Consider the following 25,591-nt stretch of genomic DNA (forward strand, 5'->3'; position numbering starts at 1 on the left):
TGATCCTAAAAAGTATCTATAACCAGTCCTACGCACCCCGGGAACAACACCTTTGAGGTCAGTACGACAAAAACTGACCCTAGATCAATCTGGTGACTGGTGGTGTAATGATCCAACTCGTTTTCATACCATTCAGGTTCCCGGGTGCTTCTGTGGTGCCTGGTGCATGGCGGTCTGCTGGAGGTGAGTATCCCAGTTTGCGCTGCAACTTGTCAAACCGAGGGAGAGATGGGATATAAAAATGGGGGATATATGGAGGGGAAAATAAAGAGCTTGTGATTTTCTGGATTTCTTTAGCGTTTGAGAAGAAATATCAAGAAATAGAAAACGCTTTGTTAGGGATCGATTATCGGCGTTACGGATGGGAGTAACCCGGTTGCGTTGCAAATGTCTGATTCAAGCGCAAACGTGTTGTAGTGAATGAGGCCTGGTTGTATTTCTACTGCCGTGCGCCTTAGCTATTTAGCTAGTTAGTCACGTCAAAAAAACATATTGTAAACGTAGTCAAAGTTGTGGCGCTAGCTATTTACTATTAGGGTAATTTATGGTATTATGTGACTTAGTTGGCGAAGAAAATGTGTTTGTTGAAGTTAAAGCTAGCCATAGCACCAATAGCCAGCCAGCTAACTTTACCTTTCAGTGTAATGGCGACGTTACCTTACTAGATGCCTAGCTGTCACTCGACCTCTAGCCTGTTGGTTAAGCAGTTAACTTAGCTTGACATTTGAAATTGACTTGAGTCCACATTTCTTCTTGACTAATTAACTATAGGATTCATGGCATATTGTTATACTATATTCCCAGTAATTATTGACTCGGATGAAAGCTAACGTTAGCTGTGTGGTCTGCTTAGTGGAGTTAGGTCCGCTACAGTAACCAGCTGTAGAATAATGAATTTAACCATTCACAAACCTCTCATTACCAACAAAGAACCCATCTAAACCGGTACAGTGACAATTAGCTCTAGTGTAGATCCCTGTAGTATATACTGAGTGTACTTGTTCGATATTACTGCACTGTCGGGGCTAGAAACAAAAGCATTTCGCTACACCCGCAATAACATATGTTAAACACGTATGTGATTTGAGTGTAGAAAAAAATAGGAATGCCTTCCAAATACTGAGTTGCACCCCCTTCACTTTGCCCTCAGAACAGCCTCAATTCGTCAGGGCATGGACTCAACAAGGTGTCGAAAGCGTTCCACAGGGATGCTGGCCCATGTTGACTCCAATGCTTCCCAAAGTTGGCTGGATGTGCTTTGGCAGGTAGACCATTCTTGATAAACACAAACTGTTGAGTGTGAAAAACCCAGCAGTATTGAAGTTATTACCACCCTGTTTAAAGACACTTCAATCTTTTGCTCCTGAGTGGTGCAGCCATCTAAGGCAGTGCATCTCAGTGTTAGGTGCTTCACTACAGACACCGTGGTTCGAATCCAGGCAGTAGCACAACCGGCCGTGATTGAGAGTCCCATAGGGCTGCACACAATTGGCCCAGCGTCGTTCGGGTTTGGCCAGTGTAGGCCGTCATTGTAAATAAGAATTTGTTCTTAACTGACATGCCCAGTTAAATAAAGGTTCACCCTCTGAATGGCACACATACACAACCGGTCTCAAGTCTTTAAAAAACTTTAACCTGTCTCCTCCCCTTCATCTACACTGATTTTAAGTGTCATCAATGAGGGATCATAGCTTTTCCCTGAATTCACCTGGTCAGCCTGTCATGGAAAGAGCCGGTGTTCCTAATGTTTTGCACACTCTGTACACTAATACAGCAAATGTATGTGGACACCTGCTCGTCGAACATCTCATTCCAAAATTACAGGCATTAATATGGTGTTGGTCCCCTTTGTTGCTATAACACAAGGCTTTCTACTAGATATTGGAGCATTTAAAAAATATATATTTATTTAACTAGACAAGTCAGTTAAGAACAAATTCTTATTTTCAATGATGGCCTAGGAACAGGGTTAACTGCCTTGTTCAGGGGCAGAACAACAGAGCGAGAAAGACAATAGTTGAACAGTTTTGAACAAATTGATTTCTTGCAAAATGAAGAAGCACTTTCAGTTTCTCTTACTTAGCTAGCAAATGCAGCTAGCTAGTGTAGCCTACTGAAACACCCTGCTCAAACAGAGGGATGCTATGTTAGCTAGCTGGCTATGACTTTCCAACACAACACTGGAACTCTTCCAACTCAAGGTAAGCTTTTGGTGTTACTAATTTATTGCCACTGGGGCCTGCCTGTGTAACTGCTTACTGACTGTACGCGAACGTTTCTGCATGATTGTAGCGGGTTTACTAACGCGTTAGTTCTATTAGCTATGCTGACTATGACATTGCTTTAGCTAATATGGTGACAATGATGTACAGTAGCTGTGTAGCGGTTTGGCTTTCAACTGGTCACATACAGCTGATGTGTTGTGCATTAAAGTCCAGAAGGGAAGAGAAAGGAATACAACGTGGCTGCTATGAAAGTGTACTCTGTTTACGTGTGATCAGGGGTGTATTTGTTCCTCCGATTCTGTTGAAAAACTATTCTTAACCGGAACAAAACGGGGATAAACATACCTGAATTTGTCAAATAGAAACTCTCCTTTGCAACTCTTGGATGATAATGATTACACCCTATACCAGCTAGATGCAGGCAAGAGTGTGTCTCTTGACCTGTGTCTACCTAAACTTTCAATAATAGCACAGGACAACCGGATGGCCATAAACCCTTGTAGAAACTTGATCATAAGCAGATAGCTATGTCCATTGACAGTAAAATAAATCCCCCCCCCCCCCACCACCCATAGACTCATCTTCAACCTATCCTAGGTGCATACACATAATAGTGTATGCACCTGAGTGTCTAGGCCAGCCACATTTTGGGAACGCATCACTCACCTCACTTTCTCTTCATTGAGGTGTCAAGCTACCACACAACCCCTAGGTCATCATCACTGCATTGAGGTCACATCAGCTGACCCAGGGAATATAACCTTGCTACAGAGCAAGATGTTAGGACAGTAGCTACATAATAAACAACACAAAGCAGCAGTACACAGGATTGCTGGGGATACTCCATAGTGTGTGTGTGTGTGTAGTAGGAGAGTGTCAGCTCATAGCAACTGCCTGTCTCGGCAATGGAGTTTCAGTAGCTATGTGTCTCTGTCTCTCTCTTATTGTCAGAAAGAGCATCTGTAGCTGAGCAGAAGGATGGAGAGTTTGGGATTGCAGGCTGTTGCCCTCAGTGATGGCTCCACAGCCTACATTGAACAAGCCATCAAAGGTGACAAACTCACACGTTCACACACTGCTAAAAAATTATGAAATGCACAACTCAAAGCTAACATTTACATGTCCACCAGTATGAGTATGTATGACTGCCACTGATATCAACAATATACTGATTTCATCAGATGGCAACCTAGTGGAAGGCGATACTATTCAGTTGGAGGATGGTACTACAGCCTACATTCAGCAGGTTACTGTACAGCAGAAAGGTCAGTGTACACCCTCAGAACAACATGTCTGCCGGAGGGTTTGTGAATAACCTTTTATGTGTTCTGTGAGCTCATACCTCTCCTGATGCTGTTTTCCTGTCGTCTCCCCAGAGCCCCTGCCCTTTGAGGACGGCCAGGCAGTGCAGCTGGAGGACGGGACCACGGCATACATCCACCACACACCCAAAGGTATATTAGCATCTAACCAGATGCTGTACAGTGCCTTGCGAAAGTATTCGGCCCCCTTGAACTTTGTGACCTTTTGCCACATTTCAGGCTTCAAACATAAAGGTATAAAACTGTATTTTTTAGTGAAGAATCAACAACAAGTGGGACACAATCATGAAGTGGAACGACATTTATTGGATATTTCAAACTTTTTTAACAAATCAAAAACTGAAAAATTGGGCGTGCAAAATTATTCAGCCCCCTTAAGTTAATACTTTGTAGCGCCACCTTTTGCTGCGATTACAGCTGTAAGTCGCTTGGGGTATGTCTATCAGTTTTGCACATCGAGAGACTGAAATTTTTTCCCATTCCTCCTTGCAAAACAGCTCGAGCTCAGTGAGTTTGGATGGAGAGCATTTGTGAACAGCAGTTTTCAGTTCTTTCCACAGATTCTCGATTGGATTCAGGTCTGGACTTTGACTTGGCCATTCTAACACCTGGATATGTTTATTTTTGAACCATTCCATTGTAGATTTTGCTTTATGTTTTGGATCATTGTCTTGTTGGAAGACAAATCTCTGTCCTAGTCTCAGGTCTTTTGCAGACTCCATCAGGTTTTCTTCCAGAATGGTCCTGTATTTGGCTCCATCCATCTTCCCATCAATTTTAACCATCTTCCCTGTCCCTGCTGAAGAAAAGCAGGCCCAAACCATGATGCTGCCACCACCATGTTTGACAGTGGGGATGGTATGTTCAGGGTGATGAGCTGTGTTGCTTTTACGCCAAACATAATGTTTTGCATTGTTGCCAAAAAGTTCAATTTTGTTTTCATCTGACCAGAGCACCTTCTTCCACATGTTTGGTGTGTCTCCCAGGTGGCTTGTGGCAATCTTTAAACGACACTTTTTATGGATATCTTTAAGAAATGGCTTTCTTCTTGCCACTCTTCCATAAAGGCCAGATTTGTGCAATATACGACTGATTGTTGTCCTATGGACAGAGTCTCCCACCTCAGCTGTAGATCTCTGCAGTTCATCCAGAGTGATCATGGGCCTCTTGGCTGCATCTCTGATCAGTCTTCTCCTTGTATGAGCTGAAAGTTTAGAGGGACGGCCAGGTCTTGGTAGATTTGCAGTGGTCTGATACTCCTTCCATTTCAATATTATCGCTTGCACAGTGCTCCTTGGGATGTTTAAAGCTTGGGAAATCTTTTTGTATCCAAATCCAGCTTTAAACTTCTTCACAACAGTATCTCGGACCTGCCTGGTGTGTTCCTTGTTCTTCATGATGCTCTCTGCGCTTTTAACGGACCTCTGAGACTATCACAGTGCAGGTGCATTTATACGGAGACTTGATTACACACAGGTGGATTGTATTTATCATCATTAGTCATTTAGGTCAACATTGGATCATTCAGAGATCCCCACTGAACTTCTGGAGAGAGTTTGCTGCACTGAAAGTAAAGGGGCTGAATAATTTTGCACGCCCAATTTTTCAGTTTTTGATTTGTTAAAAAAGTTTGAAATATCCAATAAATGTCGTTCCACTTCATGATTGTGTCCCACTTGTTGTTGATTCTTCACAAAAAAATACAGTTTTATATCTTTTATGTTTGAAGCCTGAAATGTGGCAAAAGGTTGCAAAGTTCAAGGGGGCCGAATACTTTCGCAAGGCACTGTATTCACCACTCTAGGAAAGGTTGGCTTGTTGAAGCAATAGGGTGGTCATCATCATCTTGTTTTATCATTATCCAGCCACACATCAGTTATTATTACTTCTGCAAAGGATGGAAGGGAAGTCATCTCAAACATTTTCAAAGAGGACCATCTAACCTCTTACCCCTGCAGACGGGTATGATCCCAGTGCGGTGGAAGCGGTGCAGCTGGAGGATGGCAGCACGGCGTACATCCACCACCCCTCGGGCCTGCAGACTGGCAGCACCATCCTGACTTTGCAGCCAGGGGGTGGCCTGGAGGAGCTAGCTACAGACGACACCGTGGACACAGACACCATCACCACCCTGGAGAACTACGCCAAGGTCTCGCTCTGTTCCTGCTGTTGTATCACTCATGTGTTCTGTCACTCACGGTTTCCTGTAAATTATTTTTTAGTTATTTTTCTTGAAAGCTCAGTGCCCCCCCCCCCATGTGTCTTTCTCTCTCTCACAGATACTATGCAGTTCTACTTCTGGTGGAATAAGTCATGTTGTACTTTTAATCAATATAATGCTCTCAAACTCTGTTCTCCCCTGTTTTCTCCCCAGATGACGGGGTCTGAGGTGGAGGTGGATGAGACCATGAGCAGTACCAATGGACTGCAGGACATAGAGCCTATTGTACAGGTGATGGGGTCGTGGGGTTCCCCTAAGGGTCAGCAGACGGCTGAGAAGACATTCCGCTGTGACTACGAGGGCTGTGGACGTCTCTACACCACAGCACACCACCTCAAGGTACCACACACACACCCTCTACAGCACACACTGACCCTCTGACCACAGTACCCCACCTTAAGATACCACACACACACACACCCTCTACAGCACACACTGACCCTCTGACCACAGTACCACACCTTAAGATACCACACACACACACCCTCTACAGCACACACTGACCCTCTGACCACAGTACCCCACCTTAAGATACCACACGCATACACCCTCAACAGCACACACTGACCCTCGGACCACAGTACCCCACCTTCAGATACCACACACACACACCCTCTACAGCACACACTGACCCTCGGACCACAGTACCCCACCTTCAGATACCACACACACACACCCTCTACAGCACACACTGACCCTCGGACCACAGTACCCCACCTTAAGATACCACACACACACACCCTCTACAGCACACACTGACCCTCTGACCACAGTACCACACCTTAAGATACCACACGCATACACCCTCTACAGCACACACTGACCCTCTGACCACAGTACCCCACCTTAAGATACCACACACACACACCCTCTACAGCACACACTGACCCTCTGACCACAGTACCCCACCTTAAGATACCACACACATACAGTGGCAAGAAAAAGTATGTGAAGCCTTTGGAAATACCTGGATTTCTGCATAAACTGGTCATAAAATTTGATCTGATCTTTGTCTAGGTCACAACAATAGAAAAACACAGTCTGCTTAAACTAATAACACTCACACAACTATCTTTATTGAACACACAGTCAACATTCACAGTGCAAAATCCTTTGGCACAATAACCTCAACCAAACGTTTTCTGGAGTTGTGGATCAGACCTGCACAGCGGTCAGGAGGAGTTTTGGACCATTCCTCTGTACAAAACTGTTTCAGTTCAGCAATATTATTGTGATGTCTGGTGTGAACTGCTCTCTTGAGGTCATGCCACAGCATCTCAATCGGGTTGAGGTCAGGACTCTGACTGGGCCACTCTAGAAGGTGTATTTTCTTCTGTTGAACCCATTCTGTTGTTGATTTACTTCTGTGTCCTGTTGCATCACCCAACTTGTCTTGAGCTTCAATTGGCGGACAGATAGCCTAACATTCTCCTGCAAAATGTCTTGATAAACTTGGGAATTCATGGACAGAAAAGGGATCGCAAGCTGTCCAGGCCCTGAGGCAGCAAAGCAGCCCCAAACCATGATGCTCCCTCCACCATACTTTACAGTTGGGATGAGATGTTGGTGTGCTGTGCCTTTTTTTTCTCCACACAGAGTGTTGTGTGTTCTTTCCAAACAACTCAGCTGTAGTTTCATCTGTCCACAGAATATTTTTGCCAGAAGCACTGTGGAACATCCAGGTGCACTTTTGCAAACTTCAGATGTGCAGCAATTTTTTTTAGACAGCAGTTGCTTCTTTTGTAGTGTCCTCCCATGAACACCATTCTTGTTTAGTATTTTCCGTATCGTGGACTCATCAACAAAGATGTTATCATGTTCCAGAAAAGTCTTTAGCTGACATTCTAGGATTCTTCTTAACCTCATTGAGCATTCTGCGCTGTGCTCTTGCAGTCATCTTTTCAGGACAGCCACTCCTAGGGAGAGTAGCAACAGTGCTGAACTTTCTCCATTTATAGACACTTTGTCTTACCCTGGACTGATGACCATCAAGGCTTTTAGAGATACTTTTGTAACCCTTTCCAGCTTTATGCAAGGCAACAATTCTTAATGGTTCACATCAGGCAATGCATCTTGTGAATAGCAAACTCACATTTTGTGAGTTTTTTTTATAGGGCAAAGCAGCTCTAACCAACATCTCCAATCTCGTCTCATTGATTTGACTCCAGGTTAGCTGGCTCCTGACTCCAATTAGCTTTTGGAGAAGTCATTAGCCTAGGGGTTCATATACTTTTTCCAACCTACACTGTGAATGTTTAAATTATGTATTTAATATAGACAAGACAAATACAATCATTTGTGTGTTAGTTTAAGCAGACTGTTTGTCTGTTGTGACCATTTTATGTAGAAATCCAGGTAGTTTCTAAGGGTTCAGATACTTTTTCTTGCCACTGTACACACATTTGTTCCCACTTGAGAAGATATTCATGTGACATTAACGTTGACCCTGTCTTGTCAGGTGCATGAGAGGGCTCACACAGGTGTCCGGCCATACAGGTGTGATGTGTTGACGTGTGGAAAGGCGTTCGCTACAGGTTACGGCCTGAAGAGTCATCTACGGACACACACTGGAGAGAAACCATACAAGTGTCCTGAAGACATGTGCTTCAAGGCCTTCAAAACCTCCGGAGACCTCCAGAAGCATGTCCGCACACACACAGGTAGTAGGACACACACACACAGGTAGTAGGACACACACACACAGGTAGTAGGACACACACACACAGGTAGTAGGACACACACACACACACAGGTAGTAGGACACACACACACACACCGGTAGTAGGACACAGGTAGTAGGACACACACACACACACAGGTAGTAGGACACACACACACACACACACAGGTAGTAGGACACACACACACACACACACAGGTAGTAGGACACACACACACGCAGGTAGTAGGACACACACACACACACGCAGGTAGTAGGACACACACACAGGTAGTAGGACACACACACAGGTAGTAGGACACACACAGGTAGTAGGACACACACACACACACACAGGTAGTAGGACACACACACACACACACAGGTAGTAGGACACACACACACACAGGTAGTAGGACACACACACACACACACAGGTAGTAGGACACACACACACAGGTAGTAGGACACACACACACACACACAGGTAGTAGGACACGGACAGGTAGTAGGACACGGACAGGTAGTAGGTGATTCAGACAGGTAGTAGGACACGGACAGGTAGTAGGACACGGACAGGTAGTAGGACACGGACAGGTAGTAGGTGACTCGGACAGGTAGTAGGACACGGACAGGTAGTAGGTGACTCAGACAGGTAGTAGGACACGGACACACACAGGTAGTAGGACACGGACAGGTAGTAGGTGACTCAGACAGGTAGTAGGACACGGACCCACACAGGTAGTAGGACACGGACAGGTAGTAGGACACGGACAGGTAGTAGGTGACTCAGACAGGTAGTAGGACACGGACACACACAGGTAGTAGGACACGGACAGGTAGTAGGACACGGACACACGGACAGGTAGTAGGACACGGACACACACAGGTAGTAGGACACACACAGGTAGTAGGACACGGACAGGTAGTAGGTGACTCAGACAGGTAGTAGTAGGACACGGACACACACAGGTAGTAGGACACGGACAGGTAGTAGGTGACTCAGACAGGTAGTAGGACACGGACACACACAGGTAGTAGGACACGGACAGGTAGTAGGTGACACACGGACACACACAGGTAGTAGGACACGGACACACGGACAGGTAGTAGGACACGGACACACGGACAGGTAGTAGGACACGGACACACACAGGTAGTAGGACACGGACAGGTAGTAGGTGACTCAGACAGATAGTAGGACACGGACAGGTAGTAGGTGACTCAGACAGGTAGTAGGACACGGACACACACAGGTAGTAGGACACGGACAGGTAGTAGGACACGGACACACGGACAGATAGTAGGACACGGACAGGTAGTAGGTGACTCAGACAGGTAGTAGGACACGGACACACACAGGTAGTAGGACACGGACAGGTAGTAGGACACGGACACACACAGGTAGTAGGACACGGACAGGTAGTAGGACACGGACACACGGACAGGTAGTAGGACACGGACACACACAGGTAGTAGGACACGGACAGGTAGTAGGACACGGACACACGGACAGGTAGTAGGACACTGACACACACAGGTAGTAGGACACGGACAGGTAGTAGGACACGGACACACGGACAGGTAGTAGGACACGGACACACACAGGTAGTAGGACACGGACAGGTAGTAGGACACGGACACACGGACAGGTAGTAGGACACTGACACACACAGGTAGTAGGACACGTACAGGTAGTAGGACACGGACACACACAGGTAGGACACGGACGGGTAGTAGGCGACACGGACGGGTAGTAGGCGACAGGGACAGGTGGTAGGCGACCCGGACGGGTAGTAGGCAACAGGGACAGGTGGTAGGCGACCCGGACGGGTAGTAGGCAACAGGGACAGGTGGTAGGCGACACGGACGGGTAGTAGGCGACACGGACGGGTAGTAGGCGACACGGACGGGTAGTAGGCGACACGGACGGGTAGTAGGCGACACGGACGGGTAGTAGGCGACAGGGACAGGTGGTAGGCGACCCGGACGGGTAGTAGGCGACACGGACAGGGACAGGTGGTAGGCGACACGGACGGGTAGTAGGCGACACGGACAGGGACAGGTGGTAGGCGACCCGGACGGGTAGTAGGCGACACGGACGGTTAGTAGGCGACACGGACGGTTAGTAGGCGACACGGACAGGGACAGGTGGTAGGCGACACGGACAGGGACGGGTGGTAGGCGACACGGACAGGGACGGGTGGTAGGCGACACGGACAGGGACAGGTGGTAGGCGACACGGACAGGGACAGGTGGTAGGCGACACGGACAGGGACAGGTGGTAGGCGACACGGACGGTTAGTAGGCGACACGGACGGGTAGTAGGCGACACGGACAGGGACAGGTGGTAGGCGACCCGGACGGGTAGTAGGCGACACGGACGGGTAGTAGGCGACACGGACAGGTGGTAGGCGATCCGGACGGGTAGTAGGCGACACGGACAGGTGGTAGGCGATCCGGACGGGTAGTAGGCGATCCGGACGGGTAGTAGGCGACACGGACGGGTAGTAGGCGACACGGACAGGTAGTAGGCGACACGGACAGGGACAGGTGGTAGGCGACCCGGACGGGTAGTAGGCGACACGGACAGGTAGTAGGCGACACGGACAGGTAGTAGGTGACACGGGCGGGTAGTAGGCGACACGGACGGGTGGTAGGCGACACGGACAGGGACAGGTGGTAGGCGACACGGACGGGTAGTAGGCGACACGGACAGGGACAGGTGGTAGGCGACCCGGACGGGTAGTAGGCGACACGGACGGGTAGTAGGCGACACGGACAGGGACAGGTGGTAGGCGACACATTTACATTTACATTTAAGTCATTTAGCAGACGCTCTTATCCAGAGCGAATTACAAATTGGTGCACGGACGGGTAGTAGGCGACAGGGACAGGTGGTAGGCGACACGGACAGGGACAGGTGGTAGGCGACACGGACGGGTAGTAGGCGACACGGACAGGGACAGGTGGTAGGCGACACGGACGGGTAGTAGGCGACACGGACAGGGACAGGTGGTAGGCGACACGGACAGGGACGGGTAGTAGGCGACACGGACAGGGACGGGTAGTAGGCGACACGGACAGGGACGGGTAGTAGGCGACACGGACAGGGACGGGTGGTAGGCGACACGGACAGGGACGGGTGGTAGGCGACACGGACAGGGACGGGTGGTAGGCGACCCGGACGGGTAGTAGGCGACACGGACAGGGACAGGTGGTAGGCGACACGGACGGGTAGTAGGCGACACGGACAGGTAGTAGGCGACACGGACAGGGACAGGTGGTAGGCGACACGGACAGGGACAGGTGGTAGGCGACACGGACAGGTGGTAAGCGACACGGACAGGGACAGGTGGTAGGCGACCCAGACGGGTAGTAGGCGACACGGACGGTTAGTAGGCGACACGGACGGGTAGTAGGCGACACGGACAGGGACAGGTGGTAGGCGACCCGGACGGGTAGTAGGCGACACGGACGGGTAGTAGGCGACGCGGACAGGGACAGGTGGTAGGCGACACGGACGGGTAGTAGGCGACACGGACGGGTGGTAGGCGACCCGGACGGGTGGTAGGCGACCCGGACGGGTAGTAGGCGACACGGACAGGGACAGGTGGTAGGCGACACGGACGGGTAGTAGGCGACACGGACAGGTGGTAGGCGACACGGACAGGGACAGGTGGTAGGCGACACGGACAGGTGGTAAGCGACACGGACAGGGACAGGTGGTAGGCGACCCAGACGGGTAGTAGGCGACACGGACGGTTAGTAGGCGACACGGACGGGTAGTAGGCGACACGGACAGGGACAGGTGGTAGGCGACCCGGACGGGTAGTAGGCGCACGGGACGGGTAGTAGGCGACGCGGACAGGGACAGGTGGTAGGCGACACGACGGGTAGTAGGCGACACGGACGGTGGTAGGCGACCCGGGACGGGTAGTAGGCGACCCGGACGGGTAGTAGGCTTTCACGGACGGGTAGTAGGCGACACGGACGGGTAGTAGGCGACACGGACAGGGACAGGTGGTAGGCGACACGGACGGGTAGTAGGCGACACGGACGGGTAGTAGGCGACACGGACGGGTAGTAGGCGACACGGACAGGGACAGGTGGTAGGCGACACGGACGGGTAGTAGGCGACACGGACGGGTAGTAGGCGACACGGACAGGGACAGGTGGTAGGCGACACGGACAGAGACAGGTGGTAGGCGACACGGACAGGTGGTAAGCGACACGGACAGGGACAGGTGGTAGGCGACCCAGACGGGTAGTAGGCGACACGGACGGTTAGTAGGCGACACGGACGGGTAGTAGGCGACACGGACAGGGACAGGTGGTAGGCGACCCGGACGGGTAGTAGGCGACACGGACGGGTAGTAGGCGACACGGACGGGTAGTAGGCGACACGGACGGGTAGTAGGCGACACGGACAGGGACAGGTGGTAGGCGACACGGACGGGTAGTAGGCGACACGGACGGGTAGTAGGCGACACGGACAGGGACAGGTGGTAGGCGACACGGACAGAGACAGGTGGTAGGCGGCACGGACAGGTGGTAAGCGACACGGACAGGGACAGGTGGTAGGCGACCCAGACGGGTAGTAGGCGACACGGACGGTTAGTAGGCGACACGGACAGGGACAGGTGGTAGGCGACCCGGACGGGTAGTAGGCGACGCGGACAGGGACAGGTGGTAGGCGACCCGGACGGGTAGTAGGCGACACGGACGGGTAGTAGGCGACACGGACGGGTGGTAGGCGACCCGGACGGGTAGTAGGCGACACGGACGGGTAGTAGGCGACACGGACGGGTAGTAGGCGACACGGACGGGTAGTAGGCGACAGGGACGGGTGGTAGGCGACACGGACAGGGACAGGTGGTAGGCGACAGGGACAGGTGGTAGGCGACACGGACAGGTAGTAGGCGACAGGGACAGGTGGTAGGCGACACGGACAGGGACAGGTGGTAGGCGACACGGACAGGGACAGGTGGTAGGCGACCCGGACGGGGGTAGTAGCGACACGGACAGGGACAGGTGGTAGGCGACCCGGACAGGGACAGGTGGTAGGCGACAGGGACAGGTGGTAGGCGACACGGACAGGGACAGGTGGTAGGCGACACGGACAGGGACAGGTGGTAGGCGACACGGACAGGGACAGGTGGTAGGCGACACGGACACGGACAGGTGGTAGGCGACACGGACAGGTGGTAGGCGACACGGACAGGGACAGGTGGTAGGCGACACGGACGGGTAGTAGGCGACACCGACAGGGACAGGTGGTAGGCGACACGGACAGGTGGTAGGCGACACGGACACGGACAGGTGGTAGGCGACACGGACAGGGACAGGTGGTAGGCGACACGGACACGGACGGGTAGTAGGCGACACGGACGGGTAGTAGGCGACACGGACAGGGACAGGTGGTAGGCGACCCAGACGGGTAGTAGGCGACACGGACGGTTAGTAGGCGACACGGACAGGGACAGGTGGTAGGCGACCCGGACGGGTAGTAGGCGACGCGGACAGGGACAGGTGGTAGGCGACCCGGACGGGTAGTAGGCGACACGGACGGGTAGTAGGCGACACGGACGGGTGGTAGGCGACCCGGACGGGTAGTAGGCGACACGGACGGGTAGTAGGCGACACGGACGGGTAGTAGGCGACACGGACGGGTAGTAGGCGACAGGGACGGGTGGTAGGCGACACGGACAGGGACAGGTGGTAGGCGACAGGGACAGGTGGTAGGCGACACGGACAGGTAGTAGGCGACAGGGACAGGTGGTAGGCGACACGGACAGGGACAGGTGGTAGGCGACACGGACAGGGACAGGTGGTAGGCGACCCGGACGGGTAGTAGGCGACACGGACAGGGACAGGTGGTAGGCGACCCGGACAGGGACAGGTGGTAGGCGACAGGGACAGGTGGTAGGCGACAGGGACAGGTGGTAGGCGACACGGACAGGGACAGGTGGTAGGCGACACGGACAGGGACAGGTGGTAGGCGACACGGACAGGGACAGGTGGTAGGCGACACGGACAGGTGGTAGGCGACACGGACAGGTGGTAGGCGACACGGACGGGTAGTAGGCGACACCGACAGGGACAGGTGGTAGGCGACACGGACAGGTGGTAGGCGACACGGACACGGACAGGTGGTAGGCGACACGGACAGGGACAGGTGGTAGGCGACACGGACACGGACGGGTAGTAGGCGACACGGACGGGTAGTAGGCGACACGGACGGGTGGTAGGCGACACGGACAGGGACAGGTGGTAGGCGACACGGACGGGTAGGCGACACGGACAGGGACAGGTGGTAGGCGACCCGGACGGGTAGTAGGCGACGCGGACAGGGACAGGTGGTAGGCGACCCGGACGGGTAGTAGGCGACACGGACGGGTAGTAGGCGTCACGGACGGGTGGTAGGCGACCCGGACGGGTAGTAGGCGACACGGACGGGTAGTAGGCGACACGGACGGGTAGTAGGCGACAGGGACAGGTGGTAGGCGACACGGACAGGGACAGGTGGTAGGCGACAGGGACAGGTGGTAGGCGACACGGACAGGTAGTAGGCGATTGGGACAGGTGGTAGGCGACACGGACAGGGACAGGTGGTAGGCGACACGGACAGGGACAGGTGGTAGGCGACCCGGACGGGTAGTAGGCGACACGGACAGGGACAGGTGGTAGGCGACCCGGACAGGGACAGGTGGTAGGCGACACGGACAGGGACAGGTGGTAGGCGACACGGACAGGGACAGGTGGTAGGCGACACGGACAGGGACAGGTGGTAGGCGACACGGACAGGGACAGGTAGTAGGCGACACGGACGGGTAGTAGGCGACACGGACACGGACAGGTGGTAGGCGACACGGACAGGGACAGGTGGTAGGCGACACGGACGGGTAGTAGGCGACACCGACAGGGACAGGTGGTAGGCGACACGGACAGGTGGTAGGCGACACGGACACGGACAGGTGGTAGGCGACACGGACAGGGACAGGTGGTAGGCGACACGGACACGGACGGGTAGTAGGCGACACGGACGGGTAGTAGGCGACACGGACGGGTGGTAGGCGACACGGACAGGGACAGGTGGTAGGCGACACGGACGGGTAGGCGACACGGACAGGGACAGGTGGTAGGCGACACGGACGGGTAGTAGGCGACACGGACAGGTACAGGTAGTAGGCGACACGGACAGGGACAGGTGGTAGGCGACACGGACAGGGACAGGTGGTAGGCGACCCGGACGGGTAGTAGGCGACACGGACAGGTAGTAGGCGACACGGACGGGTAATAGGCGACAGGGACAGGTGGTAGGCGACACGGACAGGGACAGGTGGTAGGCGACAGGGACAGGTGGTAGGCGACACGGACAGGTAGTAGGCGACAGGGACAGGTGGTAGGCGACACGGACAGGGACAGGTGGTAGGCGACACGGACAGGGACAGGTGGTAGGCGACACGGACGGGTAGAAGCGACACGGACAGGTGGTAGGCGACCCGGACGGGTAGTAGGCGACACGGACAGGGACAGGTAGTAGGCGACACGGACGGGTAGTAGGCGACAGGGACAGGTAGTAGGCGACACGGACGGGTAGTAGGCGACACGGACGGGTAGTAAGCGACAGGACGTGTAGTAGGCGACACGGACGGGTAGTAGGCGACACGGACGGGTAGTAGGCGACGGGTAGGGACGGGTAGTAGGCGACAGGGACGGGTAGTAGGCGACAGGGACGGGTGGTAGGCGACAGGGACGGGTGTGCAGGCGACACGGACGGGGGTAGCGACACGGACGGGGGGTAAAGCGACACGGACGGGGGTAAGCGACACGGACGGGGTAGGCGACACGGACGGGTGGTAGGCGACACGGACGGGTGGTAGGCGACACGGACAGGTACAGGTGGTAGGCGACACGGACGGGTAGTAGGCGACACGGACAGGGACAGGTGGTAGGGGACACGGACGGGTAGTAGGCGACACGGACAGGTACAGGTAGTAGGCGACACGGACAGGGACAGGTGGTAGGCGACACGGACAGGGACAGGTGGTAGGCGACCCGGACGGGTAGTAGGCGACACGGACAGGTAGTAGGCGACACGGACGGGTAGTAGGCGACAGGGACAGGTGGTAGGCGACACGGACAGGGACAGGTGGTAGGCGACAGGGACAGGTGGTAGGCAACACGGACAGGTAGTAGGCGACAGGGACAGGTGGTAGGCGACACGGACAGGGACAGGTGGTAGGCGACACGGACAGGGACAGGTGGTAGGCGACCCGGACGGGTAGTAGGCGACACGGACGGGTAGTAGGCGACACGGACGGGTAGTAGGCGACACGGACGGGTAGTAGGCGACACGGACGGGTAGTAGGCGACAGGGACACGGACAGGTGGTAGGCGACACGGACAGGGACAGGTGGTAGGCGACACGGACACGGACGGGTAGTAGCGGCTAATGGACGGGTAGTAGGCGACACGGACGGGTGGTAGGCGACACGGACGGGTAGTAGGCGACAGGGACACGGACAGGTGGTAGGCGACACGGACAGGGACAGGTGGTAGGCGACACGGACACGGACGGGTAGTAGGCGACACGGACGGGTAGTAGGCGACACGGACGGGTGGTAGGCGACACGGACGGGTAGTAGGCGACACGGACAGGTAGTAGGCGACACGGACGGGTAGTAGGCGACACGGACGGGTAGTAGGCGACACGGACGGGTAGTAGGCGACACGGACAGGTGGTAGGCGACACGGACAGGGACAGGTGGTAGGCGACACGGACACGGACGGGTAGTAGGCGACACGGACGGGTAGTAGGCGACACGGACGGGTGGTAGGCGACACGGACAGGGACAGGTGGTAGGCGACACGGACGGGTAGGCGACACGGACAGGGACAGGTGGTAGGCGACACGGACGGGTAGTAGGCGACACGGACAGGTACAGGTAGTAGGCGACACGGACAGGGACAGGTGGTAGGCGACACGGACAGGGACAGGTGGTAGGCGACCCGGACGGGTAGTAGGCGACACGGACAGGTAGTAGGCGACACGGACGGGTAGTAGGCGACAGGGACAGGTGGTAGGCGACACGGACAGGGACAGGTGGTAGGCGACAGGGACAGGTGGTAGGCGACACGGACAGGTAGTAGGCGACAGGGACAGGTGGTAGGCGACACGGACAGGGACAGGTGGTAGGCGACACGGACAGGGACAGGTGGTAGGCGACACGGACGGGTAGAAGGCGACACGGACAGGTGGTAGGCGACCCGGACGGGTAGTAGGCGACACGGACAGGGACAGGTAGTAGGCGACACGGACGGGTAGTAGGCGACAGGGACGGGTAGTAGGCGACACGGACGGGTAGTAGGCGACACGGACGGGTAGTAGGCGACACGGACGTGTAGTAGGCGACACGGACGGGTAGTAGGCGACACGGACGGGTAGTAGGCGACACGGACGGGTAGTAGGCGACAGGGACGGGTAGTAGGCGACAGTGACGGGTGGTAGGCGACAGGGACGGGTGTGCAGGCGACAGGGACGGGTGGTAGGCGACAGGGACGGGTGGTAGGCGACACGGACGGGGGGTAGGCGACACGGACGGGGGGTAGGCGACACGGACGGGGGGGTAGGCGACACGGACGGGTGGTAGGCGACACGGACGGGTAGTAGGCGACACGGACAGGTACAGGTGGTAGGCGACACGGACGGGTAGTAGGCGACACGGACAGGGACAGGTGGTAGGGGACACGGACGGGTAGTAGGCGACACGGACAGGTACAGGTAGTAGGCGACACGGACAGGGACAGGTGGTAGGCGACACGGACAGGGACAGGTGGTAGGCGACCCGGACGGGTAGTAGGCGACACGGACAGGTAGTAGGCGACACGGACGGGTAGTAGGCGACAGGGACAGGTGGTAGGCGACACGGACAGGTGGTAGGCGACAGGGACAGGTGGTAGGCAACACGGACAGGTAGTAGGCGACAGGGACAGGTGGTAGGCGACACGGACAGGGACAGGTGGTAGGCGACACGGACAGGGACAGGTGGTAGGCGACCCGGACGGGTAGTAGGCGACACGGACAGGTAGTAGGCGACACGGACGGGTAGTAGGCGACACGGACGGGTAGTAGGCGACACGGACGGGTAGTAGGCGACAGGGACAGGTGGTAGGCGACACGGACAGGGACAGGTGGTAGGCGACAGGGACAGGTGGTAGGCGACACGGACAGGTAGTAGGCGACAGGGACAGGTGGTAGGCGACACGGACAGGGACAGGTGGTAGGCGACACGGACAGGGACAGGTGGTAGGCGACCCGGACGGGTAGTAGGCGACACGGACAGGTAGTAGGCGACACGGACGGGTAGTAGGCGACAGGGACAGGTGGTAGGCGACACGGAAAGGGACAGGTGGTAGGCGACAGGGACAGGTGGTAGGCGACACGGACAGGTAGTAGGCGACAGGGACAGGTGGTAGGCGACAGGGACAGGTGGTAGGCGACACGGACAGGGACAGGTGGTAGGCGACACGGACGGGTAGTAGGCGACACGGACAGGTGGTAGGCGACCCGGACGGGTAGTAGGCGACACGGACAGGGACAGGTAGTAGGCGACACGGACGGGTAGTAGGCGACACGGACGGGTAGTAGGCGACACGGACGTGTAGTAGGCGACACGGACGGGTAGTAGGCGACACGGACGGGTAGTAGGCGACACGGACGGGTAGTAGGCGACAGGGACGGGTGGTAGGCGACAGGGACGGGTGGTAGGCGACAGGGACGGGTGGTAGGCGACACGGACGGGTGGTAGGCGACACGGACGGGTGGTAGGCGATGGGGACAAGTAGTAGGCGACACGGACGGGTAGTAGGCGACACGGACGGGTGGTAGGCGACACGGACGGGTGGTAGGCGACACGGACGGGTGGTAGGCGACACGGACGGGTGGTAGGCGACACGGACGGGTGGTAGGCGACACGGACGGGTGGTAGGCGACACGGACGGGTGGTCGGGTGGTAGGCGACACGGACGGGTAGTAGGCGACACGGACGGGTGGTAGGCGACACGGACGGGTAGTAGGCGACAGGGACGGGTGGTAGGCGACCCGGACAGGGACAGGTGGTAGGCGACACGGACAGGTAGTAGGCGACACGGACGGGTAGTAGGCGACAGGGACAGGTGGTAGGCGACACGGACAGGTAGTAGGCGACACGGACAGGTAGTAGGCGACAGGGACAGGTGGTAGGCGACACGGACAGGGACAGGTGGTAGGCGACACGGACGGGTAGTAGGCGACACGGACAGGGACAGGTGGTAGGCGACACGGACGGGGACAAGTAGTAGGCGACACGGACGGGTAGTAGGCGACACGGACGGGTAGTAGGCGACACGGACGGGTAGTAGGCGACACGGACAGGGACAGGTGGTAGGCGACACGGACGGGTAGTAGGCGACACGGACGGGTAGTAGGCGACACGGACAGGGACAGGTGGTAGGCGACACGGACGGGTAGTAGGCGACATGGACAGGGACAGGTGGTAGGCGACACGGACAGGTGGTAGGTGACACGGACAGGTGGTAGGCGACACGGACGGGTGGTAGGCGACACGGACGGGTGGTAGGCGACACGGACGGGTAGTAGGCGACACGGACAGGGACAGGTGGTAGGCGACACGGACAGGGACAGGTGGTAGGCGACACGGACGGGTAGTAGGCGACACGGACAGGGACAGGTGGTTGGCGACACGGACGGGTAGTAGGCGACACGGACGGGTAGTAGGCGACACGGACAGGGACAGGTAGTAGGCGACACGGACGGGTAGTAGGCGACACGGACGGGTAGTAGGCGACACGGACGGGTAGTAGGCGACACGGACGGGTAGTAGGCGACACGGACGGGTGGTAGGCGACCCGGACAGGGACAGGTGGTAGGCAACAGGGACAGGTGGTAGGACCCGGACACAAACACACTTTCCCCCACCACTACTTTTCCTCTTACTGTAATTTTCTATTTTCTTCAGTGTCCTCATCTCTGTATTTCTCCACCCTGTCTAATCCTCTTACACTCTTTCTCTCCCTCCTTGTTCCCCTCCCTCTTTGTTAGATGGGACAGTGTTTAGGTGTGTTCCAGGGCTGTAAGTGCTCTTTCCCCATATCTAATATCCCCCTCGTCTCCCTCTTTTGTCTTTCATTCCTTCTCTCCATATCTTCCCCTGACACTTCTCCTTCTGTCAGGTGAGAAGCCGTTTAAGTGTCCGTTTGAAGGTTGTGGTCGTTCCTTCACCACCTCTAACATCAGGAAAGTCCACATCAGAACACACACAGGAGAACGCCCCTACATGTGCCCTGAACCATCCTGTGGACGAGGCTTTGCCAGTGCTACCAACTACAAGAACCACATGAGAATACACACAGGTAAGAAACACACACACACTACTAAAATCATATGAGAGTACACTCTAGTAAGACACACACACACTACTAAAATCATATGAGAGTACACACTAGTAAGACAAACACTACTAAAATCATATGAGAATACACACAGGTAAGAAACACACACCTGAAATCATGGGTACACACTAGTAAGACACACACACACTACTAAAATCATGAGAATACACACAGGTAAGACACACACACTACTTAAATCATATGAGAATACACACAGGTAAGACACACACACTACTTAAATCATATGAGAGTACACACAGGTAAGACACACACACTACTAAAATCATATGAGAGTACACACAGGTAAGACAAACACACACACACTACTAAAACATATGAGAATACACACAGGTAAGACACACACACTACTAAAATCATATGAGTACACACTAGTAAGACACACACACACTACTAAAATCATATGAGAATACACACAGGTAAGACACACACACTACTTAAATCATGAGAATACACACAGGTAAGACACACACACTACTTAAATCATGAGAATACACAGGTAAGACACACACACTACTAAAATCATATGAGAATACACACAGGTAAGACACACACACTACTTAAATCATGAGAATACACACAGGTAAGACACACACACTACTTAAATCATGAGAATACACACAGGTAAGACACACACTACTTAAATCATATGAGAATACACACAGGTAAGACACACACACTACTTAAATCATATGAGAATACACACAGGTAAGACACACACACACACTACTAAAACATATGAGAATACACACAGGTAAGACACACACACTACTAAAATCATATGAGAGTACACACTAGTAAGACACACACACACACTACTAAAATCATATGAGAGTACACACTAGTAAGACACACACACACACTACTGAAATCATATGAGAGTACACATTAGTAAGACACACACACTGCTTAAATCATATGAGAATACACACAGGTAAGACACACACACTACTTAAATCATGAGAATACACACAGGTAAGACACACACTACTTAAATCAAATGAGAATACACACAGGTGAGGAGTTACATTACTGCTTTGTTAGATACTTAAGCAATAAGGCTCGAGGAGGTGTGGTATATGGCCAATATACCACGGCTAAGGGCTGTTCTTATGTACCACGCAACGCAGAGTGCCTGGATACAGCATATACCACATACCCCCAGGTGCCTTACTGCTATTATAAACTGGTTACCAACGTAATTAGAGCAGTAGAAATACATGTTTTGTCATTCCCGTGGTGTACGGTCTGATATACCACAGCTGTCAGCCAATCAGCATTCAGGGCTCGAACCACCCGGTTAAAATTGACGTTAACTAAGTGCTCCACTCTTTTTCCCTCCCTCTCTATCTCTCTCTCTCTCCTCTAGGGGAGAAGCCCTACCTGTGTACAGTCCCTGGTTGTGGGAAGCGATTTACAGAGTACTCCAGCCTGTACAAGCACCATGTGGTTCACACACACTGCAAACCTTACACCTGCAACCACTGTGGCAAAACGTACAGACAGACCTCCACGCTGGCCATGCACAAACGCACCACGCACGGAGACTTTGAAGCCACAGAGGACGGGGAAGGTACACACACACACTCCTGTAACAAACACCAGCTGAGGACAGAAGGTCTGAACAGTATTCATTCATTAATTGGCTGCCTCTGTCTCTGTTGCAGAAGCGGTGGATGACCAATCACAGGCCTCCTTCCTGGAGGGGGCGGAGCAGAAAGAGGATGGGTCGGATTCCCAGGTTATCATTGGTTCTCAGGTAGTTAATAATTTCCTATCTAGTAATTCAGCTTGTGTGATATAGATAGAAAATAGCATAAGCTCTCAGCTGTCCCACCAAAGACTTGTGGATGCAGTCAACTCCTGAAACATGCAATAGTTTTCCATTCCCATTCATTTGATTGCAGCATGCTTCGGTTTAGCACATGCTGTCAAGACAACCTCAAGCTGTTGCATTTATCAGAGCTTTACTGTATTATAAAAAACGGTTGGTTCTCTGTCCTTCAGTTTGATTGGTTCTGTTCTGGCAGGTGGGTCTGTCGACAGAGGACCTACAGGCACTCAGCACGGCCATCACCATGGTAACGCAGGACGGCACAACCATTTCCCTGCCGACCCACCAGACAGACATGGCCGCCATGGGACACCACCACATCACCATGGTTACAGGGGAGGGCAAGGAGCTGCAGCCGGTATGTTGCACACACATCTTAGCCCACACTAAGCTATCTGTGTGAATCAGTATTTGCTCTTGCATGTCAATGTTTGTCCTGTAAAGTGGATCATCATGTTATTGGTGGTTTGTCTTCCCTCTCCAGGTTGCCATAGTGACATCGGAGGGTATTATGACAGGCGGCTTGCAGGGCTCCGGCCCTCACTACCAGCAAGTCGCACTGCTGGCCACGGCTAACGGCACCCAGATTGCTGTTCAGGTCAGTATAGAGTACACACACCAAGATTAACAACCTGTAAGTGACACTGAGCATTACACTGATTTGTTAATTGTGTGTGTGTGTAGCTGGAGGAGCAGCAGACGTTGGAGGAGGCCATCAGCATGGCGACAGCTGCCATCCAGCAGGGAGGGCTGGTTCAGGACGAGGACACATGAGGGGATCTGCTGAGACACACCTACCTCCCCCAAACAGAGCATCTTTCCCTGGGTACGACACGGTACCTGCTTAGCGCCAACCAGCTCCACAGCACTCCTGGAGCCCTGTCTCCTGCAACAGGCACAGAGTGAGCAGAACTCCTATCTCGGAACCAATCAGAGAGAGACTCCGAGAAGCTGTTGTCATGGAGACTGGCTTTAGAATGTTCAGATGTGAGCATGAGCAGATTGATCTTTCTTTGTTTGTTTTAGCCACAATACAGTAGCATACTCATCCTGCTGCTTCTGAGAAGCAGCACCTGCACTAAAGCTAGCTCCAGTTTGATTTTACCTCTAGTCTTCATAATCATGATACAATAATGGATAAAAGCATCTGCTAAATGGCATATCGTGATACAATAATGGATAAAAACGTCTGCTAAATGGCATATCATGATACAATAATGGATAAAAGCGTCTGCTAAATGGCATATCATGATACAATAATGGATAAAAGTGTCTGCTAAATGGCATATCATGATACAATAATGGATAAAAGCGTCTGCTAAATGGCATATCATGATACAATAATGGATAAAAGCGTCTGCTAAATGGCATATCGTGATACAATAATGGATAGAAGCGTCTGCTAAATGGCATATCGTGATACAAGAACGGATAAAAGTGTCTGCTAAATGGGCATATCGTGATACAAGAACGGATAAAAGTGTCTGCTAAATGGGCATATCGTGATACAATAATGGATAAAAGTGTCTGCTAAATGGGCATATCGTGATACAATAACGGATAAAAGTGTCTGCTAAATGGGCATATCGTGATACAATAACGGATAAAAGTGTCTGCTAAATGGGCATATCGTGATACAAGAACGGATAAGTGTCTGCTAAATAGGCATATTGTGATAGCAGACGCTTTTATACGTTCTTCAAATTGGCATATCATGATACAAGAACGTTTGTTTTGGTTTTGTATTTGTCTGATTGCAGTGAGTTTTCCAGTACTGTGTACTTCTGCGTCTACTCTGAAGTTTTGGTTTGAAGAGTAGAGTGCTCTTAAAAAGATGGATTCATTCAACTGAAACACTTGTGAAACTGTTCAGAGGTAGACTGTCTGTCTGAGGAGCTAAAAGTTGGCCTTGTCTACGTCATTGAAGAAATGAACTGCAAAACTACAGAGCCCAAAATCAGCGGTGTCAAGCTGCAACGTGTATCTGGATCTATGCTGACGTTGCCGAGGTGTACATTTGTCAATAAATAGCTTTACCGTTGCTGTGTGTCTCTCACAATGCTTTTCTGGCTGATATTATTTCTGATTGTCTTTTCCCCACCAGAGGGCAGACTCACACCTATAAAAAAAACTCAACCAAGAAAATGTTTTTGAGAAAGACCTGTCAGCTATGGTGTTTTCCTTCTTTCAGAAAGATTAGCTTCTTGTCTTTAAGTCTCTCCTATGGGATGTTTTGTTCACAGCATAATGTGCATGTTTAAAAGTAATTTTTTAACAAGACAAAGACAGTAACACCATAAAACGTCACTGTACAAACAGTGCATCTTAATGTAATAATAGGTCAAGGAAACAGGAGAGACGGATGAGTCTTCAATGATAATTCACTCATTCATGCATGTTTTAATGAAACAACTCAAATCATGGCTAAAGAAAAAAGGGTGGAAAATAACCTGGGAATAAAACAAACGGGAGACAAAACATGTGGTCACCATTGAATCTTTGCATTCCACCGCTAGCTGTCTCCACCTTTCTCATTTGTTATGGGTTGCCACTTGTTGTGCCCACCCCCTCCCTGCACCCTCCAGCCTCTCACACAAAGGGGCAGATGGCAAAGCAGCAGCCCAGCCCTCTCTCATCCCCAGGATCAGTGCATTCCAGCACCGCCACACTCCAACTAGTCCCCCCTTTATCACGACTCGTGGTGGTGGTGGTTGTTGTTCAGGCCAAGAAAATGAACTAAACACGGAGGTATGGTGATCTGGATCTCATCGCTGTTCAGAAGGAGGAGAGCCTTTAACAACTGTGTTTTGGTCACATTCCCCTGCCCAGACTTTACATGCATCAACCAATGGTCGG

The 25,591-nt window shown here is 53.0% G+C and overlaps 1 protein-coding gene across 1 annotated transcript; it reads left to right on the top strand.

Moving 5' to 3' along the window:
• The first annotated feature begins 88 nt into the window (after positions 1-88).
• Positions 89-24,776, top strand: LOC115142633 (zinc finger protein 76-like). Its single transcript, XM_065002782.1, has 13 exons — positions 89-183; positions 3,177-3,276; positions 3,407-3,490; positions 3,602-3,679; positions 5,506-5,696; positions 5,922-6,107; positions 8,227-8,428; positions 20,665-20,844; positions 22,271-22,474; positions 22,569-22,660; positions 22,932-23,093; positions 23,220-23,333; positions 23,420-24,776. The coding sequence occupies exons 2-13, from the start codon at positions 3,204-3,206 to the stop codon at positions 23,507-23,509; spliced, it is 1,656 nt and encodes a 551-aa protein (XP_064858854.1). The 5' UTR covers positions 89-183; positions 3,177-3,203; the 3' UTR covers positions 23,510-24,776.
• The last annotated feature ends 815 nt before the right edge of the window (positions 24,777-25,591 follow it).

This window comes from Oncorhynchus nerka, linkage group LG2 (genome assembly GCF_034236695.1).
Source record: "Oncorhynchus nerka isolate Pitt River linkage group LG2, Oner_Uvic_2.0, whole genome shotgun sequence".
Lineage (NCBI taxonomy): Eukaryota > Metazoa > Chordata > Actinopteri > Salmoniformes > Salmonidae > Oncorhynchus > Oncorhynchus nerka.